Here is a 19,058-nt window from a genome sequence, read left to right on the forward strand (position 1 = left end):
GCACCTCTGCACATTCAGTCTTTGGGCCTTGGTAGGATGAAGGAAGTTATACTTTTCCCCTGTAGACATCTGGCAACACTCCACTAAGGGTGACGTTCCTTGTTTGGCATGTAGAAGGAAGCCTCTTATAGATCAGTCATATTGATGACTTAATTTTGTTAACTAGAATAAGGTGTGGTCTAATCATTTTTTTCTCTTGTGCAAACTTGTGTCACCCTGCTTCTCCCCTTCTTTGTTGCAACCTACAATGAGCATGTTTTGGTGCCTTCAATAAGATTAGTTATGCTTGGGGAGTGTGGTCCCAGTGTCCATCTGTCCTCAACTGGAAACTAGTTCTGACAATTTATGCCTATTTCTAAGGCAATAATCCTGAAAGGTTGGAGAGCTTCCCATTGCTTTAAATACATTTGATAATGTTTGGGCTTCTCCATATAGTCAATTATATGATTATATAATTGATTGTATCTGCCCTGCATTGACTGTAGGCCTGCAGTTCAAACTTAGAAGAGGACTGGGAAAAATTTAAGGACTATTTAAAGAAATATGCAAAAATTGGTGAAAGATAGGTTGGTGCTGAATGGGAAGATAGGGGTTAACTGCGGTAATAGATAAGAGAATGAAAATGAGAGTTATTAAGATTAAGTTGAAATAAGCTGGGGATTTGCTTAAAATTTATTGACAGGAGAATGCAGCAAGGGGAGGTATGAGGAAGTCGAGAAAGTAAGGCACATGAAACTAAGATTCAGAAGTATATCTGTTTTACGTTTAATTGTTTTGTATTTGTTTGTGTTGAAAATGTTGTGGAAACTTTAATAAAAATTAATTTAAAAAACAAAAAACAAACTTAGATTCTTTTCCTGGCCTTCGACTTGTCTTAGGCTCAGTTGCCCCGTATGTAAAATGGTGGTAATAGCAAGCTCTAATTGTTTTGAGAATGGATAGGCCAACAATTATGATCAATAATAATAATAATAATATGCCACCCATCTGACTGGGTTTCCCCAGCGACTCTGGGCGGCTCCCAACAAAATATTAAAAACACAATAAGACATTGTCGGTTAAAGGGTTGTAAAGCTAAAAAGTGCTACATATATGCTTATTGCTTATTGGTAGTAGGAGAAAAGTATCCAAAGACTTGATGCAGCTCAGGTTGCAGGGGAAACTATCAGGGTTGTGTGCTCACAGAGCAAGTCTATAGCTGTGAGAACATGTTGCCCTCCATAGCTGCTCAACATGGACAATTCTTGGGGCATGCAGACAAGGGTCCCCTTGATACCTTTTTCATGCCAAGGTTTCTCTCTAGGGAATGTTGGCTCTTTGTTTGTCTTAGCCATTGCCCTGTCTGCACCCCAGCTTTGCCTGCAGGTTGAATGTGGTAAATGGTGCATGGATTTTGTGCAACCCAGGTGCATGCGTCAGGGCCTCTGGCAGTCAGATTTCTTCTCAGAAGATTGACGAGGCTTCTGCTTATGTCGGTGCTGTTGTCGCCACTGCATGTGGGGAAAGTGATTTGCATGGCAGCAGTGGTTGTGATCATTCTCAGCTAATCTAGTCAGTGTCAATGCCACTCCGAAAACCCTCACTAGGATTTCAATGTGAACAAAATTAAACGAAGAAACAGGCGAGAAATTACAGCAGCACATTGTATATCCCATTGGTTTAAGATGTCATCTCTGTTTTTCAACATTGCACTAGAATTCGGTTGTAATACATTTTGCTCATGGGAACTTACAGAATAATGAAGGGATGGTTTGACAGGTAAATGGTTAAAACTTGGCTATAAAGGGTCAAATCCATCAATGTGGGTGTAAAAGTATATAAAAAACTGAATAAAATAGGCGTTATCAAGAACAGGTTCCAAATGAAGGAAAGGCTGAGAGGGGATTTGGCAAAAGTGATAGATTGCAACTCCTGACACTTTCACATAATACACCAGTGACCCAAGTAGAATTGTGACTTGACATTATTACCTGAAGATAGCCTTGCTCTGATTTTTCATGCCCATTTTGTCTTTATAACTCTTTATGCAAGAGTATATATTGATTTAATTTGGGAAATGGTGACCACTGTCAACACTAACTTATCTGACTCTGTACTGCAGTTAGACAATCAGATCCCAGTTTAAGAAGCCAAGATATGCACGAAATCTGTGCACCCACATATAGCCCCTTTGTGAACATCATTCAGATGGCAGTATATATCCAGGAGTCTTTTTTGGAGCTGAGCACATAGCTCTGAGAAGATCCAGAAAAGACTTTTTGAGTATGTCTTCTGTTCATACAAGATCCTTCCTACTTTAGAGATATACAAAACTTGCACTGTAGTTGCCAGTTAGTAGTATCATCATTTTGTTTCTAATTACAAGTTTAAATGCTTAGTCACAGCAAATTGCACCTGTCATTTCCAAAAGTATAAGATTTTAGGTACTTCAAAGTGCTAAATCTTCTCTTTTTGTGAATATCCAGACAGAAAGGTTGTTGAGCTTTTTGTGTGTGCAAAATCTCAAAAAAAGAAGAAGCTTTTAAGTTATTTCTAAGGAAAATTGCCAAAAACAATACTGCCGACATGGGTTGCCATACATTCGGATTTCCCCGGACATTTCAGTGATTTCTACCCAGAAACCGTTTCCAATGGCCAATTCCCAGCAATGTCCGGGAAATTCTGGATGTATGACAGCCCTACGCTTGATACTTACCTAGAGGTCATTTTACATGCTGTAGAATTTATGTACACAAAGACGTACTGTGGTTTACCCGTATGATAGGTGGATACACATGTAGCATATCACATGGCAAAGCTGGGGCCTATCACTGCTACCTACAAGCAGATATGCTCAGTAAACTAATGGAATTCATATTCCTCACACAGTGTGTGATACACTGTGGGAACATATAGTTCATCATTAATCTCAGTGGTCCCCAGTTCCATTCCTTCCTCCAATTTAATAGCTTGCGCTAAGAGTTAAATTCAAAAGACTATTGTAAAAAAAATGGCAGGCAGCAGGCAATTGCTTTTAGCACTGATCATGATATGATTCGAGGCATAGATCTTCATGATACGTCTGGTCAAACAGATTTTGCAGACTACAGAAGCAGTGCAAAAACCTGTATGCCTGAGAACAGGACTGGTAGTGGGATGAGTGTACGTACCATGGGCAACAATGCCTCCTTCAAACTGCCTTTCATTCTCTGAAAAGAACTACTTTCTGTCTACAAACAAGAGAAGTTTCTGACACAAAGCTATTTGCCATGCACATCTGCATGGACTACTGGTTTGAGCATCCTGAATCTACAAATACATGGGACTACCAGAGCAGAGAGAGAGAGAGTTGTGCCACTCTGGTTGCATTATGTCCTTGGCCATGAGGACAGGTCTGCCCGGCTTATGCTGCCTTCTGTCAGTTGCAATCCATTGTAGAAGCTACTGCCAAATACTAGGCATAACACAGTGGCTAGAATGCCTTTTAGGAAGCCAGAGAGGTAAATGGTTCCTGATCCTTTCCTTTCCCCTTTCTCATCCAGTGCAAGATCCCTTTGCAATAGTCCTCTGCCACATCTAGCCATGGTGGATATTGCTAGTGCCTATCCATGCTATGATGTTGGTACAGTCCCCACTACAACAGTGTGACACTGCTCTGCCATAGCAATTGCTTACACTCCCTTCTAAATATTAGTTTGCTGGTGCAGCTGCTAATAGCATCAGGGGGTGAAGTAAGAGTTTCCCTATTTCAAATAGAAGGCTTCCTTTCAGATTTTCCAAGTATGCTGTGAGGTTGCAACTTCATAGGTTTGATTCTCATTGGTTGAACAAAAAGCTTAATAGGCAGGTCGTGTCTGTCTGTGTGTGTGTGTGTGTGTGTGTGTGTGTGTAGGTGCAAAACTATTCATAGCTCTTCACTCCAGAAAAGCTATAAAAAGATTGAGGAACAAAGCTTTGTTGTGCTCTGAATCACTAGGCATTAATAAACCACAAATTACATTTTAATTATAGACTCTCAGATATTGAAAGCATCGCTGAAGGCAGTCAACATTTTCTATATCCATTGATAAATTATGAACTGCTAAGTCCACTAATAATCAGCCTTAACTACCTATTAATATGAGACACACAATTCACAACATTGCTTGTACTGAAACCCATAATTTAGAACCAGGATGGCTAACCTGTGGCCTTCTTGATGTTGGACTCCCAAGCTTCCATCCACTCCAGCCAGCATGGCCAGTAGTCAGTGAGGATGGGAGCTGCAGTCCAACAGTATCTAGGGGGACAGCATTAGCTGCTCCTGATCAAGAACATACCAAGTGCTGGAAAAAAACCACACCATATCTCTCATGGAGACTCCATTTGAGCAGCTCAAAGGTAATGGCATCTATTACAACTAGATCCATGTGAACATTGCATAACAGCCAATAGGCTCCCAATTCTGTGTCAACAATGCTCTCTGTAAAGGAAGGACATCTTCCATGTGTGTTTAATTTACATTAAGCACGTGAAGTTAGCAGTATAGTAGAACTGAGGAGGTGAGTTAAAGGGATGGGTAGTGGCATTTGGCAGTTGTAGCTGTTTCACATTCTGTGGCATTGCCACATTCATGGGACTTCATTTGTACTAGAGCTGCATTTTTCCAAACTAATTACAGTGGTACCTTGGGTTACAGATGCTTCAGGTTACTGACGCTTCAGGTTACAGACTCCGCTAACCTAGAAATAGTACCTCAGGTTAAGAACTTTGCTTCAGGATGAGAACAGAAATCACGCAGCAGTGGCGTGGCAGCGGCGGGAGGCCACATTAGCTAAAGTGGTGTTTCAGGTTAAGAACGAATTAAGTTATTAACCCGAGATACCACTGTTTTACTATAATAGGCCGCTCTTTAGTCCAAAGGGCTGCACCCTTTGGATGCAGCAAACGTAGTTGTGGGAAATTGCTAAAAAGTAGAACTAGTCCGTAGAATCTGGTGTCAGTAAATGGTCATAAAATTCTCTTTGAGGCCATCGAGGAAGTTAGGCAATACTACATTTATAGCTGCACATTTTGTTGTGACCCACATACGGCATGTTGAGTTCACCAAGATAGACTGAAAACTTCATGCGCAGAGTGGGTCCCAAATAAACATGGATGAAAGACAAAAGCAAAGTCTTTGTGATTTGAAGAGTTTGGGATTAGATGGGAGACATGAATAGGGACTGTATGTTTTAAGGAAAAAGATGAGAGTCACTTGTGAAGGGAAAAAATGATGTAACATATTACCGAGTCCCTTTTCTGACTGTAGTGATTCCATGGGCTACCATCCTCCCATTAGTGTGGTGACTGTATGGACCATTTCCTCCCTGTGTGTGTGTGTGAGCAAAGTCCTCTGTAGTGCTGCTTTTGTGGTGCTGGTGCTGCTGCTTCACTTCCCCTTGATGTCAGATGGGGTCTCTGCCCCAGAGGCCTTGCTTTCTGTCTCAACACTTCTTTATTTTTTCCTCCTCCTCCTTCTCTCTTTCTCTCCATCCCTCCTCCTTCTCACCTGCCTGTCTCTCTCGCCTTTCCTCTTCTGTAAATTTCTGTAAGGTAAGCAAACTTTTTGTTGGGTTCTGACCTTTAATAATGCCTACCTGTGGTGATGATTGGATTTGATGTGGGAGACAGGAGTTTTCATGGGGTGTAGGCTCCAGAAACAGAGGAAGTCATCTTGTTCTGTAGGTGCTGGTGCTGGTATCGATGTCTCTCCTCCACAGAGCCAGCATATTGCGCTACCTGATTTCTTCTAGACACAGCATTATCTATACCTCAACTGCTCTAATACTCCCTGGAGGCCTCTTGAAGCTTTGTTGGTTCCCTGCAATTCCATTAGCCAGATCCAAGTAAAGGCACCCATATTTCTGTTCATTTCAATCCTAACCCACCCTTATCACACCTGCTGCAGCAACCTTCCTTGACCCTCTCCCAACCTTGCCATTACATTTCAGAGCCCCACCCCACAACAGCTTCTCTGCCATATCACTCTTGGGTCTCTCCTCAGCCAAAAAACAACAGAAAGCAGCAAACAAGACCGTTCTGGACTAATGCAATTATAGAGGAATCTCTATTATATAAATGAATCTTTTGTCCTCATACACCATCATAGCCATGCAAAGGCTCTAAACTATTCACATATGTCCAGCATTCCATAATCTGTTGGGATAAATGAGGCTGTATTGTGATGTTGCTTCTTTTAAGGGGGGGGGGGAATGGAAATTGCAATCTACAGGGTATCAGAGGGAAAAGATTAACATTTGATTGATTAGCCTTCGCCAGCCTGGTGCCTTCTCAATGTTTTGGACTACAACTAGCCTCAGCCAGCATGGCTGGAAGGCAGCAAATGGGCAAAAGCTGGATTAAGCGCAAAAAGTTCACAACAGGTGTGATCAGGGAAAGAGGATGAGAGTAAGTACAGAGAGGCTTTCTCACATACCTACAAAATGGTGGGAGTGTAGCATCGCGACATATTTAAGTGGTTGAATTAATACTTTGCTGGGATGACATAAGGCATATTAAAATTTCAGGCAGCAAAGTTCTTGAGGATACATGCTTGTTAGAACATGGGGTCCCATAGACAGCTTGTATTGCAGCTCATATAAAACAACAACCATCTTAGGACCCTTAGAGTAAAAGGACAAAGAGTTGCAGGTAACCATCCCTAAATTTGCCTAGCACCTGTCAAGGAAATCTGTAACTCACATACTGGCTGGAGAATGAGCTGCATCAGGTGGTGTTAAAGGAATCTAATGTTCCCATTTGCAAAGTGCATAAATTTCAGTGGAAGTGAAACCAGTATATATTTAGCTAAGATGGGCAGTGCATGCAAGGGAAATCTGATAATATCATTAGAAAGATCTGGATCACCAAAGAATGAATAAAGAAGAGTCCGGATGTTATCCAAGTGATGGATTGAGAGAATGTTTTGAGAGCTGACCCACAGAAGGATGCTGTCCCACTTCATTTAGAATGCCACTTTGTTAAGCTGAACACTGTCCCACAGAGACTCCCTGCTTGTGATTCTGCAGAGTTTGGACAAACCAATATGTGTCCAAGCCAATGGCCGTTTGAGAAACAACAGCAATGACTGTGGTATTATCAAGTGAAATGTCCACTTCACAGAAGTATCGCAGCCCCCCTGCTGACCTCCCTTCTTTTGGGAAACTGGCTGTTCAAGGCACTTTGTCCTCCACACCTCTACGTTTGGCTAAGGCATAGGTTGGGCCTTTGCCCACACTCATAGAGCTTGGGATTTACCCATTGTTCTCAAGCCTCCTTTTAGCATTTGATGAGGAAACAGCATCAATGCGGCTTGTGTAATTCTTTTTTGGCTATTCAGGCAGCCCAGAATATGTCTCGGGACACTGGGGGAGTTGCCACTAAAATATCTTCTTTTCCTCCCTATGCAGCAGCTAAGAGTTTACTGAACAAGAAAGCTGACGGCGTGAAGGTAAGTATCCTTCTGAGGCTTTTCTGGGCGAAGAGTTGGGGAAGGTTAGGAATTATGCCATATTAAGAGAGATCACTTTATTTGCATACTTTCCTTGTGTATCCATAGCCCAGAACCGATTGTAAAAATTCAGTTTATGGAGTAGTCATACTTTGCCGGTTTGAAGAACTATTCGGTTTTGTAGACAATCTGCCATCACTACAACTTTTTGCCACTTTGCAAAGAAGGCCTCTTTGGGTCTTCTTTCTCTACCAGAACATAATTTGTACATAATTGCCATGTAGAATGTGGGGTTATCTATTCCTTCTCTTGTGGGGGTTTGGGTGGTGCAAACTTGTGCATGGCAAATGCGTTTGTTCGGCTTCCAGTTCCGAGGCTTCTCTCTTTTTTTTGGTATATGTCTGTTTCTCTCCTGCAGCCTCAAACAAACAGCACCAAAGGCAGCACCGGAGTCACCAGCCCGAAAGGGACCCTTCCTCCAGCCGCGCTGGTATGATTCTTTTGTACTTTTAATTCAATCCTTCTGGCAAAAGATCGTGGGAACACTGTGGTTTGCCTATTGTTTTGCTAATGTAGGTTTTACTTAGGGATTGCAATAGAGATGTATTTTTTGAATGACATTCATTCTGCCTCTACTGGCTCCGACGTGTGCTGCCATGTATTGCTGTCTGCTGTTTTTGCAACACAGATGTGTGTATATGTGTGTGTTTTAGTGGGGGCATCTGCTGTGTTCTTCATGGTCTTGCCATAGATCCTTTGCATAGATTTTTAACTCATTATTCAGCTGGACCCATTTAGAACCCAATTTAACATTCATCATTTCTAAATTCAACCTGTTCCCTGGCAGCATTCGTCTGCCAAAAGGTTCTATGGTGATTGCAGTTTCCTAGGTTCTCATAACACAGTAGTTCTCATAACACTGCAATGAGATAAGCAAATTTTAGCTGTTGATTCAGAGCCTGATTACCAGGGCAAAGAGTATTATCATTTCTGGGAAGAAGCAATAAAAAATAGTGTATTGTAGGTCTTCCACACCTCACCAGCCACCTGAACTATTCAGAGGCCTCATTTGCCACACCAGTCTGTCCCCTTTATGTTTTTCTCTCTGAAATTCCCCTGGGGCCCAAGCAGCCATATCAGTCCCTGGACTGCCGCCTGTGGATGGAAACCCCAAACTGCAAAAAACAAACCCTAACTTTTCTTAGGACTGTGTTGAGAAATGTCAAGGATCCACTGGTTGTAGAATCATGTTGGATGGTGGGAGCCAAGTATTGGTATCAATATGGCATGCCACACTGCTGGATTGCTCTACCAAAAGTTGTTCCTGAAATAAGAGATGAGGGCAGAAGGTTCATTATGGAACCCAATGAAGAAACAAGCATTTTTCTCCTTAAAAAGGGCAAGTCGCAATAATAAAAAAAACATTATGCACCACCCTAAGTTAGAGTGCTCAGGCAAATTGTAGCAGAATGAATTTTACAAGTAAAATTAGGAAATCTAAAGATGATTAACAAAATGCCAGCAATGTTGACTTGAGTTTGTTAGGAAACCTATAAAACCAACTGCATAATTATTTCTGAGTATATAAAGATGCTCCAGTTGGTCCAAGAAAACATTATTTATTGGACAAAGGACAAGTGTTCTGCCTCTGTACTTCCTTTTCCTTCCTCCTTTCTTTCATCTGCCACGACAGAAAATTTCCAGGGTTTGTTGAACCATAGTTTCCATTATATTTGAACCAGGAAACTGTAATTTAATTTGTGACTACAAATAAGGATATCAAACCATAAAATCTGCTCTTGGCTTGAGGTTCTTGTTTGTAGACTGATCAAACCACATCTCCCTGATCATATCTAACAGGAATCTGTGGCTTAACAAACCTCAGAAGCTTTCGATAACCCCATACAAGAGAATAGAAGAGTAAATGAGAGTTTGAAACATGCAGGCACAATGCTTGTTCTTGGTCCACTATTGTTACATCTGAATTGGGCCAGTGCCTGTAAATAATGCAGACCTGAGTGGCTAGAATACAGTGCTTCAGGGCCGCTTAAAAACCATTGTGGCTCTGAATATGTTTGATATTTAAACAGTCAAGAGTCAGATTTGAGCATCATATATAAGGAAAAGGAGTGCTTAGACTTGAAGACCTTTCTAGCATGAATGGCACTGAGATGTCAAATTCTGTATGACTGAAGTAGCGCCACCATATAGTGGGGTGATTTTAATCACATCCAGAAGTGAATGCTTCCACTAAGATGGTTAAAATTACCCTCTACTTGTGTGAACTGTTTTGCATACATGGCTTCCCATGCGGTTATGGCCCTATGTGATTCTGTATCTCAGGGGCACCCACATCATAAAGGTGATGTGAGAATTGACTTTTCACATATCACTTTCTGTTTTTAATCTAGACATTAAAAGTAAAAAATCAAACTTTTTTTTTGTTTCATCCAATTATAAGATTTTTCAAAAGGCAGGTAGGGTTTTAATGCCATTTTATTGTGGGGCTAGCATTTTCCCCCTCCCCTAAAACTGTGGCAGCTAACCTGAAGTAATCCATTCTTAGACTATGTATGTCAAGTCTGTTGTTTAAATGCTTTTATTCCATAGTATAATTCAGAGACAAAATCACCATTGCTGGTAGAACTGTGTTTTTCTCAGCATTTTAACTAACCCTTCCTTCCCTTGTAACCTCTGTTTCCTTAAGCTGCTGAATCAATCCAGGGTAGGTTTCTCATGCTCTAGCCCAATTATCAGACTCCCAAATAGTATATGTAGATCGAAAATTATCCATGTCACAGACCTTGGCCTGTGGCCTCTTCTACGCATTGATTCCCAATCACCTGTCCAAAGCAGATTAAGGGGTAGCAGAACTGCTGAAGAAATTCTTGCAATGCCCATCTCTTTGTCTGTCAGACAAACACTGAATAAGACAGCACAAACTTTTTTAAGGTTAAAGATTGCTAGAAGCAGGAGCGGAGGAGTTCCCCAGAGAGTATCTATTTATAAGAGATCTACTTTAGTCAGAGGTACTGAGCTAGAATTGTGCATCAACTGTCGGGGAGAGGCATAGTGCCAACAAAACAATTACTGAATGTGCTTTAAAAAGGACATAGAATTAGAATTTTTGTTCTGACAGAATAGTTTTAGCAATTAACCTCAGCTTCGTGTCCTTTTTGTCACACAGAGACCCAACAGAGGGGAAAGCAATTATCCACTCTTGCAATTCTGCATGTTGGTTGTGGGCATATAAAAGACACAAGGATTTAGGGAAGGAAACGAGGGCATTCATTCCACCTTCTAGTCCCGTCCCGTCCTTTCTTGTGTATTGTGTTGTCATACACACACATAAAAGTAGAGGCAGAACATTTCAACTTGCCATCAATCTGTTTCAGCATCTTGTTAGTATAAGTGCTGCCCAATTGGTTCTGCATAAGTAATCCTGCATAGGGAGTAACAGATTGGCCTGTTAGTCTTTCTGGCCTTAACAAATGGCTTCACAGGATCCATTTTTTCCAGTATGAGCAGGCATTTTCAGTCAAATAAGCACAGAAACGTGGGTCTTGCCAATCGCATGCTGGGATTATGTTCTCCTTAAAACATGCTTTGGCTTAAATTCAACCTCATGTGGGTCACTTTAACGTCACACTGAAAATAACAAATTATTTATTATTCGGTAGCTTCATACTGCTTGACGTTTCTTCAAACAAGTTTTGAATGGTTTGGTCTTAGAATTTAACTTGGGTGGCTCTTATGCAGTTCGCAAAACCTGGAAGGACTTGTTTGTGTTGGCTTCCACAAATCTATTGTGTCTGTTACATTTGTCTAGTACCAGGATGGAGAATGTGTGATCTCCAAATGTTGTTGGAACTTCAACTCCCATCATCCATTGACCACGTTGGCTAGGGCTGATGGGAGTTGAGAGTCCAGCATTTGGAAGACTACATGTTCCTCACCACTGAGCTATATGTATGGAAAGTTTATTTCTTTTCTATGTTCATTTTTGAAATTCTGATAAATCCTCATCAAGTGCGCTCATCAGAAGACTTTTGTTTGTATGGGATCCAACCGCTCATTTGAAATTCAGGCATCCTTAATTTTACCATACAACCTTCTTCAACCAATTGATGACCATTCACAAGATTATCACAGGTTACCTGTCCCATACATTGCCAATGATTGATTAGTTAAATGATTTATTGTGGCTGTGAAATATTTCTGAAGTGTAGGTGTTTGTCATTATTGCAATAGCCTATTGTGTTCTCGTGAGCATTCCAGACTACTGGTAAGTTGCATGGTTATTTTGCTATCATCTTATACAAATTCAAAGAAAATACTATGAACTGAGTGCTCTCAATAATACATACAGGAACCATTCAGAACTTTCCAGTTCTGCCACAAGCACTAACAAATGAATGATGCATTGTCATGTAAAGGAATTAGAATTGTAGAAAAAGTGTCTAAATTCTCAGAGGTGATTTGGAGAAGCTTAAAGCTTATTGGATTGGATCCTGAGTAAGTTACTTGAACTAAGGGCCAGCCAAAATCAGTGGAACTAGTTAGTCATGTCTTTGTTAAGTTCCATTGACTTCAGTCAAACCAAGTTTAGCTAACTTAGCCTGGATCCAACCAATTAGATAACATTTTCTTTTGTTCTTCTACTGTATACTAGAGGGCATTGCATATCAAACTTGAATTGACTGATGTCCAAGTTATTTTATCTATCACACAAGATGCATGCTGATGGGCCTCACCATCATCGGTAGATCACCATCTGAGGAACCTCTTGGCAACAGCTTATGCTGTAACTTCAAAGACAGGAAAGGACAGAGTGGGTCATAGGAGGCTGACATACTGAGTCAGACCATTGGACCATCTAGCTCAGTGTTATCTACGCTGATTGGCATTGACCCTCCAGGGTTTCAGAGACAGGTTGTTGCCAGCTCAACCTGGAGATGCTGGGCACTGAAACACAGGACCTTCTGCATGCAAAGCAGATGCTCTGTCGCTGAGCTATGGCCCTTCCCCATGCCTATATTGAAACTAGAAATTGAGGGTTTTTTTCAGAAGCAGATCTAACCAGTAGATGCCGTGAGCTCTATAAAATTGCATGTTTGATTGCATTATTGCTCAAAATGTACGAGGCACGCTACTGCAGGTTGGGATACTGAGGCTGTTTTCTTCTAGCCACATACCCAGGCGTAAACCCCATTGAACTCAGCAGGTCTTACTTTTGAGTAGGAATGTACAGGATTGCGCTGTAAGTAGCAGTAAGGTTCCAAGCCCCACCCCGAATATGTTACTGTTTCAAGTTCCACCAGTAATGTCGTAATGGCTTACATCAGGATGTCCCAGGCCCTGTAGGGTTTGTGGTAGCCCTCTTCTGCCAAGTGAGTATATATTGGGATAAATGGATACATTGCAGCCATGCCTCCCTATGGAGTTCAGGATATGGACAGTGAGCACTCAGTCCTCAAATAATTGTCTGTTTGCAATATTGTCAAATGCCATATAACCTACCTTCTCTAGGCAACATGCAATTTTCCAGTAATGTAATGTGAATTTCCACTGTGTAAAAAACACATAGATGAGCCCTTGTAATGGAATAGCAAAGTTTTGTAGAATTTTTCAGGCATTATCCTTATGGTATAGCCAGCTCTATATGGCTGTTCTATTATATGATACGGCCCTATTCAGATTGCAGAGTGCACCTGTCTTTTCTAGCTTCCTTTCTTATTCCTTCCTTTCAAGCATTTTATTGCCGTTGCATCCCACTTAGTTGCTTTTATCGGTTTAAAAGAGGCATTTTGAAATCTTTTAGTTACATTATAAACTATTACTTCCAGCGAGAATAGAGCATGTAATTGCTGGTCTGGTATATATCGTCTCAAGCAGTGCCAAACATTTCCCCTCCTTGCATTTGAAGTTGAAACGTTTTCTAAAACTGGTACTGAATTTGTCCCATTCAAACATGTTATTTGCTTGATATTAAGAAGTCCAGAAAATAACCTAAAGCCTGATGATTCTTTTCCCACCATGCAAAGTCCCCAGAAGTTAATATCAGTTTGGGAAAGAATGTCAAGTTCTTTAGGCACAGTGTGGCAACAGCAGTAAGCTACAGCTTCCTTCTGTAACAGTGCCAAAAGAACAAATATTTGCACCTCCAGAGAAACTGGGTTGAAAAACGGTGCTTTTGACATTACGAAATGGATGTCTTTTCCAGTCCAATTCACCAATTGTCCATTGAGAGAAATCTTGGCTCTGCTGAAAGAACAAAGGGCCAATCACTCAATGACTTCCATAGTCAGAGCCCCTTGTGGAGCTGTGAATTTTAGGAAGTAGCTGGTGAATGCTCCCATTCAAAGTGTGCTGCTGGGGCGAGAAAAGCAACTTTGGATCTTGAAAAGAAATGTGGGGCTTATGTTGCCTCCATTCAGTCCCATTTACCCACAGCAGATATTCCCACCCACCGTTCCAGCCTCTTCAGATGAGAACTGACTTTGGGCAGCAAACATCAAACTTAGCTTTGTTTCATTCCCCACAAAGCCAATAATGACTTCTTGCTTTGGTTGCCAATACCAGCTTGCCTCCAGAATGGGTAACGCTAGTTACCATGGCTATGGGCCGTTCATCTATATAGAACCTGCCCTTTTGCAGACCAATCAGCTTCACCTGGGATCAGCTGCGGTCTCTAGCCTTCCAACACAAGCCACAAAAATAGAGTCCCATTGATTTTTCTCCAAGATAATGATTAATATTCTGTCTGCAGCATTAGCCACTTTGCAGGACCTAGATTTTAAGTGTCAGCTGTGGGGAAGACTTAAGATCATAAGAAGAGCACTGCTGATCAGGCCAAAAGCCTTGTGATTTCTTGCAACTGAAATTTCAGAGGCATCCTGCCTTCAACAGTGGAGGGAGAACAGTGGAACACCAGAATAATCTGGGAAAGTGTGAACTGTAATCAGTTTTTTAAGAGATTGCTTCTTGCTAATAAATGATTCCCTTTAAAACTGTTCCTATTATGGCAGTTATGCAACTTGAAAAAATATGAGTGCTCCAAAATTGATTAATGAAATAATTAATGACCTAATCAAGCTACTTTTGTACGTTTTTGAAGAATAAGGAAGCTGCTGTAGCAGATCAGATTTTTAGTCAATCTAGTTCAGTATTGGTTCACTTTTCTTCTCTAGCTACTCAAGGGACTCAGCTACATTCGTAAAGATAAAGTGCTTTATAGATGTTATAACACTGTGACACCAGATGGCGCTGTGGAGTCCTGCCTTTCACCAATGGGATTTCCCTGCATGAAGTTTACAGCACATTTAACTGAATCACTTTCTTGATGTGTCTAGAGTCAGCCAAGGTATCAAAGCCCTGACTTTTTTTTGCATCTGATCACCTGCTCCTAGCAAATCAGGCAAAAATAATATGATGTAATAGTCTAGCTCATTTAATACTTAAAAAAAAAACCCCAAAATATTCACTCCAGCTGTCACAGACCTAAAAAGGCCCATTAAAAAAAACAAAAACAATGTGGTGCATTTTTTGTGGCTCACCTCGTAGGACCTTCTTCCAGGTAAGTACACCTTAAATGTCTCTTAAAGTATGGTCAGCTTTCCTGCCACCACACTGATGCAAAAGGTAAGTATTCAGCGATGAAGATTATTAGCATTTTGCAGGGTGATATTGGTTGCACTAGGAGCAGTCTTCAGAACCCAGTCCCTTTTGTGAAATCCTTCTGCACAGAGCTGCTATGGGTGAAAGGTATACGCCAGAGCATCCTTCTAGAGGAAGCGTCTCTGAATGGGATAGACTTTCATTCTTAATGAAAAGTTCTCTTCAGGACTAGGGGATGTGGTCAAAGGGCCTTCTGCTCTTCTTTTTCTTTTCTTTTTCTTCTTCCCTATGATCTCAGGTGGAGCCTGTATTGAGATGTTAACTGCCATGGTATGGATTGACCACACTTCCTTGGGGAGCTCATTCCTGCCATTTTCTCTTCTCCTTGGCGCTTCCTATCATTTTCCCTATTGCAATGGTTTCTTTGGCTTGCAGAAAGGTTGAATGTCAATGTCAGCTTCCACTCTCCATTTCCAAGGGGCTCACAACAATCTTGCCATGGGGTTGAATATGATTTTTTGGTTTCATTCATGAAAAATCCAGTTTCGATTCTTCTGTCCCTGATTTACTCTGCCACTTTCTGTTTGTTAATCATTTGCCTTTTGCTGAACTAATTACCTTTTGCTTTTTCCCTTCCATTCTGTTTCCCCTCCCTGCTCTCATGTGGGTCTTGGTCTTTTTCCACCCTCTTCCCTTTTCTTCACATTTTTACTGCCATTTTCTGCTCCATTTCTTCCCCTGTCTCTTCAAATTACCACCTTTTTTTCTTCTTTATCTCTTCTTTCATTTCTTTTATCTTCTTCCTTTTGTTCTTTGGTTCATCCTTTCTTCCTCTGTAGGAACCTCAAACCACCGTTATCCATAACCCAGTGGACGGCATTAAGGTACTGCTGCCTGTCTTTCCTTCTCCTCAGTTTGCCCTTTTGTAATCTTGGATAAAAATTGACTTTCTGCTCCTTGCATTGCTGTGTATTTTCACCTCTGGGGACAGACTGTAGGCTCAGGTTTTGCACCTCTTGTCTGTTTCAGTATGCCTGAAACCACATAAGATAGAACCCAATCCACTTGCCTCCTATGGTAGACATTTGTTAAAAAGGTTGCCCTTTGGAGTTTATTGGGAAGCATGTTCCAGATAAATCTGAAGGAAGCCAGATAAATCTGAAGTGGAGCTGCTCAACGGAGCTTTTCCTTGAGGCCTAGTCTTCATGAATGAGTCAATGTATGCCCAAGAAGATAGAATAGTTCTCTGGGAGCTGTGTTTTACCTCATTTCTCTCCCTTCTTTCACATGCACCAATATGAATCCAGCCATGTCATTGAGACTGATGGCCCAGCTCTGGTTTGAAAAGATTCTGCCTCTTTGGAGAATCATAAAGGTTAGGTTCTCCACCTCTTCTGGTGGAAAGTTCCTCTGGTGCTTTTTAGGCACAGAGATAGAATGAATCAAATAGTCTGGGTTGTAGCCAAAAGCTACAGATTGGGGGAATGCTACTTGCCTCAGTTGCCATCTGCAATGATGTGTGTTTTGGTGTGGTTATCCTTAGCTGTTGGTTCTGGGTGTTAGGATGGGGGAGAAAGCCTCTACTCTGACCCCAGAGGAGCTAACCAGAGGGCAGCAATCGTGAGCTCCTTCATTCTGAAGTGAAAGAACGCAGCCAGGCAGACCAAAAAAGACCAATCCAAGAACTCGGATTGGCTGAGGAACGACATAATTACTCCATGCCACAATCATCCATTGCTCGGACACAGCCCTCGCCTCCACCCAAACCAGCATTTTCTTACCCATTCTCTGCCACAGGGATTTAATTTCTTATCATCATTATTATGCTTCCTCTTCAAGCCCATTCACTCAATGCATCTGGCACAGCCATTAAATGGAGCTTGGGGAAGGCGACCAGAGTTTCCAAAAAACACTTAAGACTGGGTAGAGGCCAGGCAAACAAATTGTAGAAACAATTGTGCCCTCCTCTCTTTTTCCATCTTCTGGATAGTGTATTTCCTGCTTTAAGTGTATATAGTGAAAGCTGAATAATGCTGTTGATCTGTTTTGAAAAAGTAAAATGTAACCTATGCATTGATGTCAGAAAATAAAAGCTGTACGTATTTGGTTAAAGGTCATGGGGACCCTATGCTGAACTATGATTGGATCCTGCAGCTGTCTTCTGATTGGGCACAAACCCTTCTTCTGCTACTATAATGACTCTGGTTTATAGAGAGCCTGTCAGGCTTCTTTGCATGCTTCAAATGTGTTGTCATTAACTCCTCTTACATTGAGATCACTGACCCTTTTGTCAGGGAGAGAACAGTTGTCTTCTAGGTTTAAGGAAACCTTTTAATCATATTTGAGCCATCTCCAGACAGTAAATCTACTGTTTTTTATCATAGCTTCAGAGATCCCCCGAAATGTGATCTATAAGAGAATAATTTTTCCCCTTTGCTGTTTTTGGTGTTTTTCAACAATTGAACAGGATTAGCATGCATACCTCATAAATGGAAAATCCTACCTCCTATACCCCCCACACCTATAGTACCAGAATTCAGCCAGTTCCAGTATCCAGTAGTGCTAAAAAAAGAAGCTATAGTTCTGACAATAAACACAAGCAAGAGTTTGTTCATTTTTAGTTGGAAAATTGGAACCCTCTTCATACATAAAAAATAAGGAAAACACAACCCTACCATTTTTATGCTTCATGAATCACCTTTTGTGCCAGAGCTGTTGCTGAAATTATTCTGACCTTCAGGTAGACCAAAAAAAGAAAAAAAAGCAAGCAGTAGCCAAACTTCTTAGGAACAAAGACAGCTTATCTCCCCATGTGATATATGGCTTTTTTAAGAAAAGAGAAATAAGAATATAGTTGGAAATATAGGAAACTGTCTTGTACTGCGTCAGATGCCTGGTCCATTTAGTTTACTACCACTGATTGGCAGTGACTCTCCAGGGTTTCAGACAGAAATAATATCCAGTCTTACCTGGAGATGTCAGGGATTGACCCTGTGTTTTACCATTGAGGTATGATCCTTCTCCTAGAATATACTTTCCTATAATTTTTTCATGAGCCTTAACATACAACCAAGTATACATTAGAGCACATATTTGAGCCCTTTTTCAGTAGGTAATTTTGATGAGGTTTTTGGTTTTCTAATGCTGTGTCTCCCTGGTAAGGCAATGGAATTGTGCATCTATCTGGCCAATAAATAAAATCAATGGCATTTGCTCCCAAGTGTGATATCACTACCCCTGTCTGTAGATATTAGTGTGCAGTAGATTATATGTATATACAGCGTGCAAGGATTTCTGCATATTCATCCATGCAGGAGATTATCAGAACTACTCATCCCCGTCCACCTACAGAAAAGGTGGCATAAGTTTAGAAGGGCAGAGTTCAAAGCATTTGAGAAACACTGTGACATCATAAATAAATTTAATTAATAATAATAAGCAATTTCTGAAAATGTGCCACGAGGCACACACAAACTAATAGGATAAGAAGAGCGCAGGTCTTCTGTAAAGTCCATTTAGTCCAGCCTCTTGTTTCCTAGGGTGGCTGATCAGCTGCCTCAAGGAAGCAAACATACAGGAACATGAAAGCCAATAGGCTTCTCCCACTATGGCTTTCCAGCACTTGGTACACATAAGTGCGCTCTTTCTGAACCTATTGCATATAGCTGTCATATGGGCCATTGATTAACTTGCCTTCCATGGATTTGTCTGATCTCTTGTGAGAGCCATCTAAGCTGGTTAGAAGGACCTTCAGCCCCGTGGAGCTCGTGGAGCTGGTGAAATACCAGATAAGTGAATTGCCTAAGATCCAGAGGTGTTAAATGCACTTGTCTGGATGGTTTTGCAGCCTTTTCCCCCTTGCCAGAAGTGTCTTTGAATTTCTTGACCCTTTCTGCAAAATTTGATGTGTTCTAATTTATTCCAATAATTATAAGAAAAATGCAAAGCAGTTTGCTTTCAGAAACAACAGCAGAGAAGCAAGGGCAGCAGA

At 41.2% G+C, this 19,058-nt stretch overlaps 1 protein-coding gene across 13 annotated transcripts in view; it reads left to right on the top strand.

Annotated features, from left to right (window-relative positions):
• CAMK2B (calcium/calmodulin dependent protein kinase II beta) overlaps positions 1-19,058 on the top strand; it is a 209,361-nt gene that overhangs the window by 153,863 nt on the left and 36,440 nt on the right. For 4 of the 13 annotated variants that reach the window (XM_081890914.1, XM_081890924.1, XM_081890923.1 and 1 more), the window contains exons 14-16: positions 7,413-7,450; positions 7,869-7,940; positions 15,907-15,951. In XM_081890914.1, coding sequence (XP_081747040.1) covers positions 7,413-7,450; positions 7,869-7,940; positions 15,907-15,951 — 155 coding nt within the window. Of the gene's footprint in view, positions 1-7,409; positions 7,451-7,868; positions 7,941-15,906; positions 15,952-19,058 lie in introns of all 13 variants that reach the window. The other 9 variants (XM_081890920.1, XM_081890915.1, XM_081890919.1 and 6 more) reach the window with 5 other exon arrangements.

This window comes from Podarcis melisellensis, assembly GCF_964234715.1.
Source record: "Podarcis melisellensis genome assembly, chromosome: 15".
In the NCBI taxonomy this organism is placed as follows: Eukaryota; Metazoa; Chordata; class Lepidosauria; order Squamata; family Lacertidae; genus Podarcis; species Podarcis melisellensis.